The sequence below is a fragment of the Nannobrachium achirus genome (genome assembly GCF_963921795.1).
Source record: "Nannobrachium achirus genome assembly, chromosome: 10".
NCBI lineage: Eukaryota > Metazoa > Chordata > Actinopteri > Myctophiformes > Myctophidae > Nannobrachium > Nannobrachium achirus.
In genome coordinates this window covers 4,708,161-4,727,050 of record NC_137819.1, presented here as the reverse complement: position 1 = coordinate 4,727,050, position 18,890 = coordinate 4,708,161, and the positions used below count along the sequence as shown (strand labels likewise).

Genomic DNA, 18,890 nt, shown 5'->3' with positions numbered 1-18,890 from the left:
AGTCATATTTGTGATTTCTTTTTTTTTGGAAATATTTGTAAATATTGTTGAACATAAATATGTTCATGCTGGATGTGTGAGGTACTCACCAGGGTTAGGGTTCGATGTTGCCATAAAATAAAAGGTTGACATCGCTTTTCTGACTTTTTGTCTTCCTGACCTTCTAGACCAGGTAAAAACACAGTGAATTCACAGTGCATAGTTCTATCAAAATGTAAGGCAATTTCTACCTTCTGAGTCATTTCATACTTTTTCACTTTGCCCCCTTGAAACTAGACGATGGTACAATATTTTTTTAACTTTTTTTGCACATAATGAAAGTAGGCATGTCATTCTTTCTGTCAAGGGTACTTGTGTTCCGTTACCATTTACCAATTTGTTGCTATGGCTTCCTAAAGTTTTTTTTCTTTGAACTCAAATATCTCAGAATCTAGATTTCTGAGGTTATTGACTGGTTTGCGCAGTGCGCACTCTCGAGCACCTATCTCCAAAACCACTCACCGAAATCACTCCAAAATTTTTTTGGTAAAAAAAAAAATCCTCTTTTACCAAACCTCCCATTTTTGTTCCGATGTGAATATCGGATCATTTCCAATTTATTCCCTGGAATTGGGGCAGAAATGAATGGGACCTAATGGTGGCACTGGTAAGGGACGGGGGGCAGGGGGGGCTGGCACTCAAAGTGTTAAAAGCCTTTAATTTTCTCAAAAAACTACAGTGCGGCTTATAGTCCAGTGCGCCTTATATATGGATCATTCATTGACATTGACATTCCCTTTAGCACAGCTCCATCTGTTGGATGCATAACGCAATGGTAGCGTCTATTATGTGCGCCTTATAGTCAGGTGCGCCTTATATATGAAAACAGTTTGAAAATAGACCATTCATTGACAGTGCGCCTTATAGTCAGGTGCGCCTTATAGTCCAGAAAATACTGTAACTTTTTTTTTAAACTTTTTTTTTTTTTACTTTTTTCTTTTTTTTTACTAGATGTCAGCGGCCCGAAGGGCCGCGACCCTCTAGTCTGTATACGTTGCGTATACGTTGGCCAATCACATCGCGGATCATACACACACGATACACTACCGGCCAATCACAGCGTATCTGCCGTATCTTCAGGAAGTAGCTTCCCTCAGCTACAGTGTTTACCATGGTGAAGGATTCTTAACCTCTTAATCCCCAAATGCTGGCCAGATAATTACGTTCTACCCCTCCACGGATTCGTATCGTCGCGGTGGTTTGCGGCGCCGCTCCGGTGGTCCGCGGCGGTGGTCCGCGACGACTCCGGGCGAAAAACGGCCAAAAAAAGCAACACCGCTACTGACCACTAGTTTAGCAACTTACACAGTATAGCTTTAAATCTCCACGATACGATTATGTTGAGTGTTTTTTTAATCGCGACAAACGATAATATCGCTTATCGTCCCATGATCTCCCGTCCCTAACTGAAACACATATCCTCCAGGGAAAGAATAAGGGGGTTACGCCACTGGTAGTTGTCTTGTGGTCACGGGGTGTATAGGGCTGTCACGATATGACATTTTACATGACGATTAATTGTCACTCAAATAATTGGCGATAAACGATTTAATTGTGGATTTGTCGTTGATAATTACATTTCTGTTTGGCTTTTAGGCTTTGAAGTTGTACATGGTAGATATGACACATAACCTAAATATACAAAGAAATTACTGACATATTTGACAACTTACTACTTAAAAAAATAACTTTGAAAGTGGAAATAGCCGATCTACAAGCTCACAACGCGTCGCGATGCGACGCGTTGTGAGCTTGTAGATCTGCTATTTCCACTATTTCGGACATTTTTCAACATTCACGGTTATGACGATTATGACAAAAACAATTGCGATAATGTCAAATGATCACGATTAGACGATTATGTAATAATTGTGACGGCCCCCACCCCTGCTCCAGGACAAGCGGGCGGCCCAGGAGAGGGAGCGAGAGCAGCGCATCGCCGAGGCGGAGGTGGACAACCTGCAGGGCCTGAGGCACCAGGAGGGCCTGAAGGTCACCCAGAAGCTGAGCCAGAGGACGCTGCAGCTCAAGGAGATCTCCTCCGACGGACACTGCATGTACCGCGCCGTCCAGGACCAGCTGGCCCAGAGAGCACAGGTACTGTGGAGCAAGGGGTCCTCAACCTGTGGGTCGGGACCCCCAGAGGGGTCCCCAAATGATTTGGGGGAAGGGTCCCCAGATGATTAACTTAATGTGCAGCATTGTTTTCTCACTCGACAGTAAACAAACCAACTCAAAGTTTAAGTGTAGGCCTATAGAGGGTATCTGCACATTTCTAAAGTGACAATTTGAGGACTTAACACCTCTAAGCTGCCAAATTAAACTTTGGCCAGTCAGAAATTTTGAATGAAAGTCAGAAATTTTGAACGAATGTCTGCAACTTTCTTTTAATCAATCTTCGGCTTGCAGGGAATAAAGAAGGCATTGCCATAATATAAAGTAAAGTCGGCGAGGATCAGCGATTTGTGGGTGTCTCAAACAAAAGAATAGGCCTACTCAGCGGTAGGCCTATCACTTCACTTCATAAAGTCTCACTCCGTCGCGCGTCCTGCACCACTGCGTGTTGTCAATCTAATTGAGCGGACTCAGCGGAGCTGAGGCATTTAAGCTTCTAAGTTTGTGCTTGCATTTATTATTACAAAATTATTACAAAACCATCCATTTGGCCATTTGAAAATAGACGTTTTACAAGCTCACAATGCGGCTACTTTTTCCACAACTGACAATAAACAAGGTGCTATTGATGATGACAATGAATGAATAATTACTTTTTATATGATGGACGCCAAAAAAAAAGAAGCGCCATGCCAACGGAGCTGTCAGTCTTGTCTCACTGTTTTGTACAGGTTCTTGTTTTTGTTTTACCTTCCCAAAGGAAATGTGGAAACTCATTGATGACGAGTCTGTTTTTTCATGCATTCTTATTGCATATAAATAACCACTGTTTTAATTATCTGGTATATGGGAGAAACCATGACATCATCCCATCGATTAATTCATGCGGTGCGTCTACAACCCAATATAAGTGCCTTTGATCCTATGCGTCGCACGGATGGGCCATCACCACCATCAAGCTATTCACCACAGTTTTGTTTGTTGTGAAATGATGAGCGGGTATTGGAGTTGTGTTGATTTTGGTGTGGCATAGGCCTCTTATCCTGCTTAAATTATATTTCCCAACTTATTGAATTAATTGATTACGGAATTATGTATCTGCGTGTGACAGACAGACAGACAGACAGACAGACAGACAGACAGACAGACAGACAGACAGAGAGACAATTTAATATGCCCAGTCTCTGTCTGTCTGTCTGTCTTCCTTCCACACTGGATGCGTGAACAAATTGAATGAATATTGATATGAATATTAAGCCTCTTCAGAGGCTCCCCGAAAAGTGCACAACCCCAGGGCGACAGCAGGTAAAGAGTTATTCACAATTCACATAGTAGTCTTTATTGGATGACTTGTGATTTCTCCATCACATAGCCTATGCTTTGCCATTAACTCTCCCCACGCTTTGAACGATAACGCTCGCCCCATTTTTTACAGAACCTCGATGCCAATACAGCGCTCGTTCGGTTCGTTCGTCTGATGACTGTAAGCTGATGAGGGGTCGCGCGGCCGTTTACTGTAAACACATTTTCCGCTGTGATGGTGTAAAAAATCCATTATGCGTCGTTAGATCAACGGAGAACAATTCACTTCCTTGTTGATTTCCTCTGGCCCGGAGGCTCTGTAGCCAGTGACTGCTCTGAATGTACGGCAACACATAGCAGGACAATTCACATTCATTCTCGCATGACGCCGCCCTCTGCTGCCTGGCAGACCAAAGTGCACTATTGCACAACCAAAAAAAATAAAAAAAAATAAATAAATGTCTGTCTGTCTATCTACTATAACGTCGCAAAGGTAAGCCGCTTTTTGATGGCGCCAGACCCAATAAATAAATAAATAATCTGGCAGTAGGAGAGTTAAAGTACTGCACGCAAACTTGGCACCTTACTTTTCAGACATTAATGATAATGAATGATGTCGCGCAGGAGGAGCAGCAGCCTTATCACATTCACAACCATTGATCAGGCATTACGCACTAGTTTGGCATGCATTCTGTGTTTATTTTTAGGCAGAGCAAATACCGGTAGGCCTACATATTAGTTATTAGGCCCTGAATCTATGATGATGATCGGCTTGGCTTTTTTTTTCTTTTTTTTTTCACTTATTTTGGGTGCTCTTTGGCAATGTGTTCCCAGACGCACGTCATATATATATATATATATATATATATTAGTGCTGTCCGAGTTAACTAAATTAATCGCAATTAACTCACCGTTATGTTAATCGCGATTAATTATTTTAATCGCAATTAATCGCATATTTACAAACATTGCTAAAATATCGGCTATATTGGCTACAAGGTCCATCCCTGTTGATGTAACAAAAAATACAAAGTATAATTAAAGCATAAAGGTGGACACAACAGTAATCATTTAGCAGATCCATATTAGCCTGATCTCAGACTCAGCTCACGCTTTAGTCTGAAACTGTGCTCCATTCTGAGCGATTTACGGGGGACTTTTTTGCGAGCGTGCACGCGCGTGTCCGCGCGCGAGTGATCGCGACGCACGGTGATCGAGACGCACGCACGGTGGACGCGACGCACCGTCGGGGAGTGTGTGTGTGATTGTGTGTGTGTCTCTGTCTGTGCCAGTGACTGCTTCCACACAGAACTGCGACCAGAAACTTGTAATCAACATTAAACAGCTTGGTGAAATCAGTGCGCTCGTGCGTGTGTGTGTGTGTGCCTTCCTCAGCCTGCCTGTGTGTGTGTGTGTGTGTGTGTGTGTGTGTGTGTGTGTGTGTGTGTGTGTGTGTGTGTGTGTGTGTGTGTGTGTGTGTGTGTGTGTGTGTGTGTGTGTGTGTGTGTGTGTGTGTGTGTGTGTGAACTTCGTTTGAATCGTTTCAACTGCTGCGCGGATTGGATATTCGTTAGACCCACCCCACCCCCACCCCCACCCCGCGCGCTCATTGGACAGCCGAAAATAAAAACCGATTCATGTACTAAGCTCCAGACCAGAGAAAGAGTCCACTCTGAGAGTGGGCGGGGTCTCTGGTCTGGAAGCAGGCTAGATCCATATACCCATCTGCTGCAGTCTGTTTAATGCAATACCATTATGATTTATTCAGGTTTTTAATTGATTTCAAATAAAAGATTAACATACTTTCGCATAAATCGAGCAAATATTTCCACTCCCAAGTTAATAGGGCCACAAAAGACTTGAAAGATATCCCTCTAAGTTGCATTGTGACCTGATAAAAGCTGATGACTTATTTGCGATTAATCGCGTGATTAACTACATAAATCATGCGATTAATCGCGATTAAAATATTTAATCGTTGGACACCATATATATATATATATATATATATATATATATATATATATATATATATATATATACATATGGCTTATTAAAGGACAACTTTAGTTTTTTACAACAAGAGTTTATATTTTAGATTGTAATTAAAGAATAAAAAAGATTCTTTCTATTGTTTTAGAGATTCTTATTTCAGTGGTTTGGGGCATGCGTACAAGTGTCTAAATATGTCATTTTACACAGAATAAGCCCATTCCCAAGATACAACGCAACCTTCCATGGTTGGATGTGACTTATGGGGGCGAGAAGTGTTACTGTAAATAGCAATAAAGAAACTGCTGGCTTATTGTGTCTAAAAAGACATATTTAGCCACCTGTACGCATGCCCCCATGCGTACGCATGCCCCACATTTTAACACGGTAAACGTGATAAAACAATAGAACGAAGCAAATGAAAACATTTTAACACTCACTTTTTCTTTTCTCTAATTACAATCTAAAATATGAACCCTTGTTGTAAAAAAACAAAGTCGTCCTTTAAGAAGTGTCCCCACATGCGCTGTGAGCTTGTTGTCGGCTGTTTTCGGCATGCAACATAAATCACTGGTAGCCTATGTTAAAATAAATTGCAAATAATGGCCAGCCTTGACCATATATTCATACAGTTTGACTCCCTACGTAGCATAATACGAGCCTCTGCTCTCTGCCAAATTCTGTCTGTCTGTCTGTCTGTCTGTCTGTCTGTCTGTCTGTCTACCTGTCTGTCTGTCTGTCTGTCTACCTGTCTGTCTGTCCGTCTGCCCCACAGCGTTGCAGCCTGGCCAGTGCGCTGCACCACGTGTCGCCGTTGCCTTGGGTTTCGGATTTCCTTCTTTTTTTTTTTTTTGCAGCTATTTAACCACTTAAATCATTGACACTTGGTAAATTTGACCTTTCACTCTGTAGTTGGTTTGCTCTTTCTTTTTTTGTTACCTCTACACCAAACCTACTTGCCAAAGACAGCCGATCTACAAGCTCTCAACGCCTCGATTCAGGCTAAGTTTGGTCAGCTAGATGGTGTTTTGATTTAATATCCTTCCCTGTTCTGTTGTATTCTATCCTTTCCTGGGCAGACTCTGAGTTTGAAGGAGCTGCGGTCTCGTGCTGCTGAGCACATGAGACAGCACGCCGACGACTTCCTCCCTTTCCTCACCAACACAGACACTGGGGACATGTACACCACAGGTAAAGCTAGCCTTACACATAACAACTTTGGTAAGATTGTGGAGAGATTTGGGAAAGATTTCTTAAAGACTACCCCTCACACTATAAGATTTGAAAAAGACTCCCCAAAGACTGTAGGATGATTTTTCAAAGATTTCATTTGTAAATGTGTATGCCTCTAAAGATTTTGTAAAGACTGGTTCGAGATTCCCTTTTATTTGCTGAAATATGCCTATTATATATAGGTTTAATATATATGGTTTAATATATATATAATATGCCTATTATATATATAGCCTTGTGTTCCTAAATACATTATAGACCTAATATTATTATAAAGCATTAAGCTAACCATAAATGAAAATAGCCGATCTACAAGCTCAGTCACAGCGCGTCGCATCACAGTATTGCAGTATTGATACTTTTACTTGATTACTTTTTCCACATGTGCACACACGCACGCACGCACGCACACGCACACACACACACACACACACACACACACACACACACACACACACACACACACACACCGAGCTCCGCTCCCTCCCTCAGCCCCAGCTCAGCTCTGTGCCTCTCCTCTCTAGTTTTCTCGTCTCAGCCGGCGCAGATTGATCCCATCAACTCAACGACGTTGAATGTTTGGAATAATGGAAACGCGGAGAAATAACTAATAAAGGGCTGTCGTAGTAGCCGCACCAAAAACGACCAGGCTGGCAGCTCAGGCAGCGTCTTTTGGGGAATGAATGGCTTGGCTTTGGCTTGTTCTGTTTTGGTTGTAGGCTATATAGGCTACGTCATTGTATTCATTCACTCAGCCCCGATTTGTGAAAATATTAAACCAGTTTGATATTCTCGTAACATAATCTGGGTCTCAAATCGGGGTAAAAATCGAGTCGGACCACTACCTCACATTTAACGATTGAGTAACGACTGAGTCACGGGAGCGCGCCGCAAATAGCCCCGATTTTATAACGATTGAGAAATCTTTACCAAGTTGTTAGATGTAAGGGGTCCTTAAGACAACATAACGGTTGACTTTGAGTTGGTCTTGTCTTATCGTATTGCTTCGCCCATAGGCTGTACTGTCAGGGACGTGCTGGCCATTGGGAAAAGCGGGACAACTCCCGAACGGCCGGTTCATTCCCGGCCGGTCTAGGCCGGCCATTAGGAAACAAATAACAACGACGAAATATAACTCATGTACAGTAATTGGCCCACTGGCTTGTCACTTCTTCACTTTCACTTTGATCTGAAATGGCAAATCTTTGAGTAGCAGCAGCGCTATAGAGAAATATCTCTCTCTATAGCGTGCAATGAGGGCCTCTCCAACTCTTTTTCCCGGGCTGAATCAGGGGTCCCTGAGCGGTGTTGTTTAGCAAAGAGATTTTTGAAACAAAATGTTAGACGACGAAAATAATTAGGTAGTGTGAATTCACGGAGGTGTTTCTCTGCGTCTCCCCAGATGAGTTTGAGAAATACTGCAGTGACGTGGAGCACACGGCGGCGTGGGGCGGCCAACTAGAGGTGAGTTCTTATTTTTAGAACGTTGTCATAGAAACACCATGGCATTACATGCTTAACCCAGTTAGGGCCTAGAATTATTGACTGCTTTAACCAGTGAAAAATAGCAGATATACAAGCTCACAGCGCGGCACCGAGTGCCGCGCTGCGAGCTTGTAGATCTGCTATTTTTTGAAAAAGTCGTGAAAATGTGTGCAAATCTTTGAATATATGTGTTTTCAAAGCGAACGGTTGCAACTCAAATTTTGCTTCCGGGTGGTCCCTGGAACTAGATATTTTGAGATGGGGGTCCGTGGCCAAATACATATCATTTTGGGGGTCCTTCACATGAAAAGGTTTGAGAACCTCTGACATAGTAGTCTCTCAAGAACAGACTAACTGAGCTCCAGTTAATTGAAAAGTACCTTTTCTTTGACGATGGCTGGCCAGATTGCTGACATATAGAAACATAGTTTTTTTTTCAAAAATCTTAGAAGGATTCAAAAGACACTTATAGAATCGGGTCAAAATTCTAATTTTCCCGATTTTTCAAAAATAGCAGATCTACAAGCTCGCAGCGCGACACTCGGTTGCCGCGCTGTGAGCTTGTATATCTGCTATTTTTTTATATTTAAAGCATAAAATATTGTGTCATAATGTGTTCAGGCCTAAATTGGTTAATCCGCTAAGACTGGGAACGCATCAGTCGCCTAACCTATAGTTAGGCCTAAATCAGACATTAGCCTACAAAAACAAAAAATGTTGCTACATACTGTACATGTACTGTAAGCCCCTCCCATACACTAAAATGTGTTCCCGGCCTGAATGGGTTAACCCATTTAGGCCTAGAATTATTGAATGCTTTAACCAGTGAAAAATAGCAGATATACAAGCTCACAGCGCAGCACCGAGTGCCGCGCTGCGAGCTTGTAGATCTGCTATTTTTGAAAAAGTCGTGAAAATGTGTGCAAATCTTTGAATGTATGTATTTTCGAAGCGAACGTTTGTAACTCAAATTTTGCTTCTGGGGGGTCCCTGGAACTAGTTATTTTGAGATGGGGGTCAATGGCCAAATAAATATAATTTTGGGGGTCCTTCACATGAAAAGGTTTGAGAACCGCTGACATAGTAGTCTCTCAAAAACAGACTTAACTGAGCTCCAGTTAAGTGAAAAGGACCTTTTCTTTGACGATGGCTAAGCCAGATTGCTGACGTAGAAACATAGGTTTTTTCAAAAGAACCTTAGAAGGATTCAAAAGACACTTATAGAATCGGGTTAAAATTCTAATTTTCACGATTTAAAAAAAATAGCAGATCTACAAGCTCGCAGCGCGGCACTCGGTGCCGCGCTGCGAGCTTGTATATCTGCTATTTTTCAATAGTTAAAGCATAAAATATTGCGTCATAATGAGTTCAGGCCTAAATGGGTTAAAATGCATTGAATTCGCATAATATCGTTGGCGCTGTGTCCCCCACTACCGCTAGAGTTCTCAACGGGCCTGAAAATTAAGGCCCGGCCCTAACTGGGCCCGAAGCCCGGCCCGACCCTAACAATTATCATCATTTTCGGCCCGAAAACCCGAAAGCCCGAGAGAGAGAAAAAAAAGAAAAGCGTCTCCAGTAGGCAGCTGGCAGCACCAGTGTCTCAAATTACAGCAGTGAGAGAACGGACATATAATAGTTGGCGAAATGGCAACTTCACGTTTTAAATTGTTCATGAAACATGCAAGGTTCTGCACAAAATGTGCTAACGTTAAATCCCTGTTGTTGTCAACAGTCAATCTCAATCATACAGCTCTCATCCTCTCTCCCCCTGCCGTTGTCGCTGCCTGCGTGATTTATGTTTCGTCCTTTCAACGGTCACGCATCAAACACAGGCAGCTGGCTCGGCAGATCTATAAACCCAAAACGTGTTCATCTGGCTGGCATTCTGGGCTTGCAGATCTGTTGTTTAGTGCGCGACACCACCTGACCACCATGCTTAAACATACACAACTCAGGCATGTAATAAGCGGCGCGCTGCGGCTGTAAATCCTTTACATATAAATGCACACAGCAGCAGCAAAGGACACTTGATTAACCAGAAAGCATAATGGAATTAATAATATCTTACCAGAGGAGATGATCGTTAAGAGGATGTCAACGTGTGGTGCTTTTAGGTTGATCATGTTGATGTTGTTGTTAATACAATCCTCTTAAGTCAATAATATCCAGGTTGGTTCCACTTTGAAAGTAGTTTTCTTGGATTTATACTTATTACAAACTTGTGAAATTGCCTGCTGCCTTTTAATTTAACATGCAGCTCGAAACTTTAACGCTAACGGTGACTCGCTGCTGTGGCAGAATTTCCTTATATCCAAAGGTTTCGATTGTGACGTCATCACAACAACCAGACTGCTCTATGAGACTGATAGACTATACTTCCGTATGCGTCACCTATTATCCTTGGTCCATTGGTTAGGAACTTAGGCAGGCTTCAATGCTGCGCTGAAGACAGTCAGACAGCGATATGCGCCTGTTCTCTGTTGCTTGAGTGACGGAGCTAACTAACCCGACTAATTATTATAATTTTTGGGCCCGGCTCGGCCCGATAACGTCGGGTCGGGGCCGGGTAGGGTCGGGCTCGGGCCGAATTTGAGAACTCTAACTACCGCACCTTGCATCGGATGTTTATTTTACGGCGCTGTTGTGTGCAAGCCTCGTCCGTCACATCACCCAAGTAAATCCTGGCTCACACTTTGTCGCCACACCGCGTTGCGTGCGAAAAGTGGCCGATCTGCAAGCTCACAGCACCTCCCATCCGCGACACGTTGTGAGCTTGCAGATCGGCCACCTTCCAGATCCAGACGCAGGAACTTGCAGGATGAGACGTCGATCCGGGGCGGGCAAAAAGCTGTCGGTCACGTCTCGGGTTCGGTCCGAAAACATCAGCCCTATCCCATGGCTCTGCACACGGGAGGTCATTTACAACAGGTCTCCCAAGAATCACATTTCATCAGTGGATGGAAACAGGCTAAATTCGAAAAGGTTTATGGAAACGCAGCTTGTGTCACTTTAGATTTTAACCCATTTAGGCCTGAACACATTATGACGCAATATTTTATGCTTTAACTATTGAAAAATAGCAGATATACAAGCTCACAGCTTGTAGATCTGCTATTTTTTAAAAATCATGAAAATTTGAATTTTGACCCGATTCTATAAGTGTCTTTTGAATCCTTCTAAGGTTTTTTTTGAAAACCCTATGTTTCTATGTCAGCAATCTGGCTTAGCCATCGTCAAAGAAAAGGTCCTTTTCACTTAACTGGAGCTCAGTTAGTCTGTTCTTGAGAGACTACTATGTCAGTGGTGCTCAAACCTTTTCATGTGAAGGGCCCCCAAAATGATATTTATTTGGCCACGGACTCTCAAAATATCTAGTTCCAGGGACCACCCAGAAGCAAAATTTGAGTTACAGACGTTCGCTTTGAAAATACATATATTCAAAGATTTTCACACATTTTCACGACTTTTTTTCAAAAATAGCAGATCTACAAGCTCACAGCGCGGCACTCGGTGCCGCGCTGTGAGCTTGTATATCTGCTATTTTTCACTGGTTAAAGCATTCAATAATTCTAGGCCTAAATGGGTTAATTTCTGACAATTGCTTCCTATTTTCGAAAAGGTTTATGGAAATGCAGCTTGTGTCACTTATTTTTTTAACCGCTTTAAGTATTCTTTTATACTTTCGCTATTGGATTCAAACAACCAACTGGCGGACAGGAATTGTGAGCTTGTAGGTGTGATATTTCCGCTGTGGGAGACGCACTACTTACACCCAGCATTACAGTACAGTACAGCAATATGCAAAAGGTGTAGTTTGCTTTGGCTTCTACGTCAGACCTGTCCTTCAAATGAGCCATTGGGTCCTATTATGATCCAGGTCTTATGCCTTAACTTCTTTACCTTTTTTCACTATTTTGAAAAACATTTTTAAATACTTCAAATGCTGATCTACATCTGCACGTTGTGAACTTGCAGATCAGCTATTTGGAAATATTTAAAAATCAAACCTCGGTTCGAAGTGAAGCGGTGAACTTTTATTCTATGTGTTCCAGAGTTATGAACTCTGGAACACATAGATACATTCTTTATTCTGAATGAATGAATGAATGAATGAATGATTTTATCTGGAGGGCCGAATTGTCATGTGAAGCTTGACCAATCCTCAAAGTATCCAATCATCAGACCGGGACGGACACTACACACATATTCTGGACGTACGGGACAGATAAAACCTGTTCATTCTGGACTGAAATGACCATATATGGACATGAGGTGACACACATTTTGGTTTTGATAAAACCTGTTCATTCTGGACTGAAATGACCATATATGGACATGAGGTGACACACATTTTGTTTTTGATAAAAACCTGTTCATTCTGGACTGAAATTACCATATGGACATGGGACACACATTTTGTTTTTGATAAAACCTGTTAATTCTGGACTGAAATGACCATATATGGAAATGGGACACACAAAGCCACTCCTTGGAAGCGGCTTTCACCGCTTCAAAAAACAAAAACAAAATGGTAAAAAAAGGCAAAGAAGTTAAGGCATAAGGCATAAGACCTGGATCATAATAGGGCCCATTATCTCATGCCGTTCTGTGCTCTCCTCCTCCACCAACAGCTGAGAGCTCTGACTCAAGTCCTCCAGCTGCCCATAGAGGTGATCCAGGCCGACTCCCCTGCCATCAAGATCGGAGAGGAGTACAACCAGGCGCCCATCACTCTCATGTAAGCCAAATCCGCTTGCTGCTTTTCTTTAATTGTGGGCTCGTCTGAAAGACGAGAATACTATGTTGCCTTCATTATGTATAGAGTCCCGTCGCGTGAGTTAACGTCGCAGACAGTACAAAGGCAGGGCCCTTAGCCAATGAGGTGCAGAGTATTGACCGAATTCACGTTACGCAACTTCCTGGTGCTGACGTCACGGTTGAAGGGGAAAACCCTACTAAAAGCCCATAGAGTTAACACAGAAATCGCACATTTAATGCAATTTCCGAATAGTACAGTATAAAATACGGCTAGCATGATCAAGAACACAAGATGGTAAAAGGCACAAAGCGTTATAATTTACTTTACCGTTCGAAATAATGATTTGTTGGCTTTAAGTCCAGCAATTTCTGTATTAATTTACCCTTCAAAGCTGACGTCGGCACCAGGAAGTTGCTGAGAAAATGTGCTGAGTGCGCGTGCGTGGGCGGGCCGTGAATAGGGTCTATTGGTTGAGCTTCACATGACAGTTGGCACGCTGCAGAATATAGTCACCAGCGAGCCCACACTGTTTCGTAGGAACAGTATTTCTAGTTAAACTTGTTGTCTTATTGGGAATCTGTTGAAAAATGTATTCATGTTTAGCAATATTAAACCTGCAGTCCATAACTTCTTTCAGTGAATAACTATTATCTTGACAACTGTGGTGGTTGAAAGTGGTCATCCTGCTCTTATCTTGAGACACGTACTGTATGTCATGTGGTCGAGTAGGACCTCTACAGCAGTGGTTCTCAACCTGTGGGTCGGGACCCAAATTATTTTGGGGGGTCCCCAAATGTTTAGCTAAATGTTAACTTTTTTGGTGCCATGATTTTTTCTCTTCAATGTCCCCCGATGCCATGGTCTCCATAGACTTCCATGTAATTTATAGTGCACGGATCGTGCACGCCCATGCATAGATGATGCACCACGTGTGTGCCCACTGTTCACAGCTTTCAAACAAAAACATCTGCTTGGAAATCCGTTCAGGCATTCATTTATCAGCCATTATGTTTTCTTCAGATGTAAACAAACATGGCTGCCATGTTTGAAAGAATGGGTTGGTATGGGGGTTAAACATGCAATTTCGCGATCGCGATCATGCCTAACACATTTCTGGAGGTCCAAAAAAAAATGTTTGAAAAATCTTTTTTTGAAATATTTTCTTCAAAAACTGCCCAAACTCGGGAAACTCGGGGTTGGCACAGTGGTGGTACCAATACAAACTCGGGAAACTCGGGGTTGGCACCATGTGTGTTAACATTGTTTTCTCACTCAACAGTAAACAGACCAACATAGCATATACTGTAAGTGTATACGGGGTATCTGCACACGCAAGGCGTTGTGAGCATGTAGATCGGCTATTTTCACAATGGAATAGATGGGGTCAAACTAAATGTAATGCCAACTCCTACAATTCCATGGCTCGTCAGGGTGGGGGGGTCCCCAGTTAAAATGTGGTTATTTTGGGGGTCGTGGCCTGAAAAGGTTGATAACCACTGCTCTACAGAAGTGATACTGAATGAAAAAAGAAAAAAAAAGAAAAACAATATTATTATTATTATTTATTTATTTTTTTTTGGGGGGGGGGGGGGTAATTTGGGTAAAAGTGTAAAAGTTTTATATGGTTGGAGAAAGCACACACTTCACGCTAGGTGTGATTTAGAAGTTTTATATCTCGCAGACACTGACGCAGTGCTGTCAAATAGCGTTTGTCCTTTGTGCAGTGTTAATTTTGGCAGCCATTTTTTGATTTCGTTTTTGTTGCAGTCTTTTGAATAAAATGTGATTTAGTTTTAGTCATATTTTAGTCATCTGAAATGTTTTACCTTTAGTCTATTTTTAGTCGACTAAATAGCATAATATTTTAGCTGACTAAATGTACAGTTGATTTTGTCGACAAAACATTTTTGGCGGGCCTTGATGGTGTCGTATACACACTTGGTTGCATTCTGGAAATAGCAGATCTACAAGCTGCGACGCGTTGTGAGCTTGTAGATCTGCTATTTTCAGAGTGCAACACCCGAGTGCAACCAAACATAAAATGACTTGTCTTTTAGTTCTACTGGATCTCTTCTCCAGTAGTCTCTACCGTAAGATTTTAGTCTAGTTTTTATTTGTTGACAACATTGCCAATGTATTTTGTCACAGTTTTAGTCATCATAGCGTAGTTTTTATTTCGTTCTCGTCAGTGAAAAAAGGTAGTCGACGAACATTTTTCGTCATAGTTTTAGTCGACGAAATCAACACTGCCTTTGTGAGCCTTGATCAGGGTTCCCACGGTCATGAAATTCCTGGAAATATTTTGAAATTAGAAAACATATTTTTCCAGTTCTGGAAAGTTTTGGAATTGATCAAGGGTCCTGGAAGAAATAGCTATGCATTGTCTTTGGTTATTAATTTTGTTAATACCTCTGAAATGACAAATTCAACATTGGCCAAATTGTCAAATATTAGAGGCAGAAATTGTGAAAATAGCAGGCGTTGTGAGCATGTAGAACGGCTATTTTCACAATAAAACCGTGTTATAAAAAATTCCTACTCTTAGTGCTCGTCAGGGTGCCGGGGTCCCCAGTTCAAATATGATTATTTCGGGGGTCAACGGGCTGAAAAGGTTGAGAACCACTGGCATACACTTCCTGTCTTTGGGCATATTGCACATAGGAGTAAGCGACTCGTTATTGAGCTGAATTATTGTTATGTAGTCCTGGACATTGGGTTAAATATTCTGGAAAAGTTTTGGAAATGAATTGGCAAAGATGTGTGGGAACCCTGCTTGATGTTGATGGCAAGTGCAAGCGCTAATACCTGATGTTTGGCGTGTGGTCTTTGCGCTGCAGATACATGCGCCACGCCTACGGACTGGGAGAGCACTACAACTCTGTGGAACGCCTCAAGGACGGAGCCAACGAAGACGACAGCTGAGAGACAACAAGGAATCAGTGTGTGTGTGTGTGTGTGTGATGTAGCTACACGCTACAATGCTTATACCTAGTCGCGCACCGCTGTCGCGTGCCAAAATCAATCGATCTATAAGCTCGCAACGCGTCGCATCGGCACGCGCGGTGTACCTTATAGCAGGGGTTTTCAAAGTGGGTGACGGGGGCACCCTGGGGTGCTGCGACACAGTCCAGGGGTGTCACGAGATCATTTGATAATATTTGGAATTTATTTGGACACTTAAAAGAAATATTTAGTATCATTTTAAACTTGAAGTACAAAATTATCTCAATGTTTTCCTCGCAACATAATCACTAAAATATCGTCACTGTCGGGCAGAAACCTTGTATCTCCAAGTTTCAAATGTGTGCGTCTTTTGCTAAAGCAAAGCTCTGCTTCATCATACAAGACTGTTGCACAAAACTAGTGAAAACAGCCGATCTACAAGCACAGTGCTTGTAGATTGGCTGTTTTCACTAGTTTAGTACATTTTAAGGATGATAAATACAAAACGAACGGTTTTGGACATACAAGGTATGCTATAAATATAAGGTGCTGGGAGTGAATATTATAATGTAGGGGTGCCTCGGATTAAAAACAATATTCATGGGGTGCCCTGAGACAAAAAAGTTTGGGAACCCCTGCCTTGTAGGGTCAGCTGTTTTCCATGTGCGACTTTGGTGTTACGGCTGAGTATAAATCAGGCTTAAAGCTGCAATCGGGTGAGTTTCACGTCCTACCCGGGATTTGAACCCGCGGGTCTTCCATGATGTGGGAGACCAACTTTTGCTTGGTCTCCCAGTAGATGGGAACAGTGGTGGAAAAACTACTCAAATGTCCTACCTTTAAAGTATCAATACTGCATTTATAGAAATACTCTGTTAGGGTGCCCACACACCAAAATACCTAGAGTGGAATCCGCCAATGCATTTCAATGAGAATGGAGTGTTTTTTGCAGAAATCCTCTACTGGCAAAAAAAAACGCTCCATTCTCATTGAAATGCATTGGCGGATTCCACTCTAGGTATTTTGGTGTGAGGGCACCCTAACGAGTAAAAGTCCAGAATTCAAAATGTACTTGAGTAAAAGTACAAAAGTATTTGGTATCAATATGTACTTAAAGTACTAAAGTAGAAAGTAGTCATTATGCAGAATATCCTGTTCCACGTATACAATTATTTTGAAAATAGCAGATCTGCAAGCTCACAATGCTCACAATGCACATTGTGAGCTTGTAGATCGGCTATTTTCGAATGGCCAAAACATATGGCTGAAGTGGCTGCTTTAAAGTAATACAAATCTAAATCTACAAAGTAAAAAATAAATGTAGTGGTGTAAAAGTCAATGTATTGGAAATACTCAAGTAAAGTACAAATATGTATGTACTGTACTTAAAGCTATACTGTGTAAGTTGCTCAACTAGTGGTCAGTAGCGGTATAGCAAAAAGCGGTATAGCGTCTGCTCTTTTCGGCCAGTTTTCGCCGCGGACCGGGCCTTCAGACCACCGCATCCGCCTCGCCTCGCCGAGACGCATCTGTAGAGGCGTCCCGCATCCCTCTCCGATCAGACGTTCGGTTGTTACGGACTCCTTCACCAGAGTAAATGCTGTTGTTATATTGAGGCAAGCTACTTCCTGAGAATTTTTGTATGGCACTCAGGTGGCACATGCAGGGGTAATCATCAATATTATCAGTGTACGTGATATTTCCTGATGTTCTGTCCTGTCCTTAGCAGTAAAACCTGATTGTGTGGCATGAGTAATGCAAAGCAACAAACGTCATACAATAAAATGGTATGAACATTCTCTACGTGGTTGTGTGAATTTTGTGTAGGCCGCAGACGGAGGGAATCGGCTGCCAGTGTAAAAAAAACTGATTTAACCCATTTAGGCCTAAAATTATTGGATGCTTTAACTATTAAAAAATAGCAGATATACAAGCTCACAGCGCGGCACTCTGCGAGCTTGTAGATCTGCTATTTTTGAAAAATCTTGAAAATTAGAATTTTGACCCGATTCTGTAAGTGTTTTTTTGAATCCTAAGATTTTTTGAAAAACCTATGTTTCTATGTCAGCAATATGGCTAGCCATCGTCAAAGAAAAGGTCCTTTTCACTTCAATGGAGCTCAGTTAGTCTGTTCTTGATAGACTACATGTGTCAGTGGTTCTCAAACCTTTTCATGTGAAGGACCCCCAAAATGATATGTATTTGGCCACGGACCCCCATCTAAAAATATTTAGTTCCAGGGACCACCTAGAAGCAAAATTTGAGTTACAAACGTTCACGTTGAAAATACATATATTCAAAGATTTGCACACATTTTCACGACTTTTTCAAAAAATAGCAGATCTAGGAGCTTGTATATCTGCTATTTTTCACTGGTTAAAGCATTTAATAATTCTAGGCCTAAATGGGTTGTCGAAGATTGCTGTGCGGTGATGGTGGGGTTGAACATGAACAATAATAAAATGAGATGAGCTGCAGAGAGATGCCTACTTATCATAACCAAAACAAAATACAGATTCATCTAACAAGAATTTGAACATTGTTTAAAGTTCATCTTCTTCCAGAACACAATTAAGTTCTAGATTTGTGCATGCAGTGAAATGTTCAAAAAACCCTTTGTTCCTATTTAGAATTTTTATGGCATATAGCTCATGAATATCAACAATCCATACCTCAAGATATTTCAATATTACACGAGACCACTCAAAACAAGGATTTATAATAGCCTACATAAATGTCAACCTGCTGAAGTCATAGTTGCATCCGAATGCATGCTTTTTGTTTTTACACAATATTCTGTTTCTTTTAGATGAATCTGTTGCCTACATTGTTGATTGTTGACTACATTTATATGAGATACTTAAAGTGTGGTTCCTGTGGAAATAAGCATCGGCTTTCTAGGATCTCCTTTTAGTTGACCTTGTACCAGTGATTTGTACTGTCATGAAACTGTACTTTTTTTCTATTGCAAACTTCTAATAAATGTCTTCAATCCATCAAAGTGGGTTGGGCGGCAGCCATT

At 41.8% G+C, this 18,890-nt stretch overlaps 1 protein-coding gene across 2 annotated transcripts in view; it reads left to right on the top strand.

Annotated features, from left to right (window-relative positions):
* otud6b (OTU deubiquitinase 6B) overlaps window positions 1–16,306 on the top strand; it is a 29,254-nt gene extending 12,948 nt beyond the window's left edge. For both annotated transcript variants that reach the window (XM_080734819.1, XM_080734818.1), the window contains 5 exons: window positions 1,936–2,136; window positions 6,528–6,639; window positions 8,084–8,145; window positions 12,798–12,904; window positions 15,763–16,306. In XM_080734819.1, coding sequence (XP_080590945.1) covers window positions 1,936–2,136; window positions 6,528–6,639; window positions 8,084–8,145; window positions 12,798–12,904; window positions 15,763–15,847 — 567 coding nt within the window. In that variant the 3' untranslated portion in view covers window positions 15,848–16,306. The remainder of the gene's footprint in view (window positions 1–1,935; window positions 2,137–6,527; window positions 6,640–8,083; window positions 8,146–12,797; window positions 12,905–15,762) is intronic.
* Window positions 16,307–18,890: the final 2,584 nt, after the last annotated feature.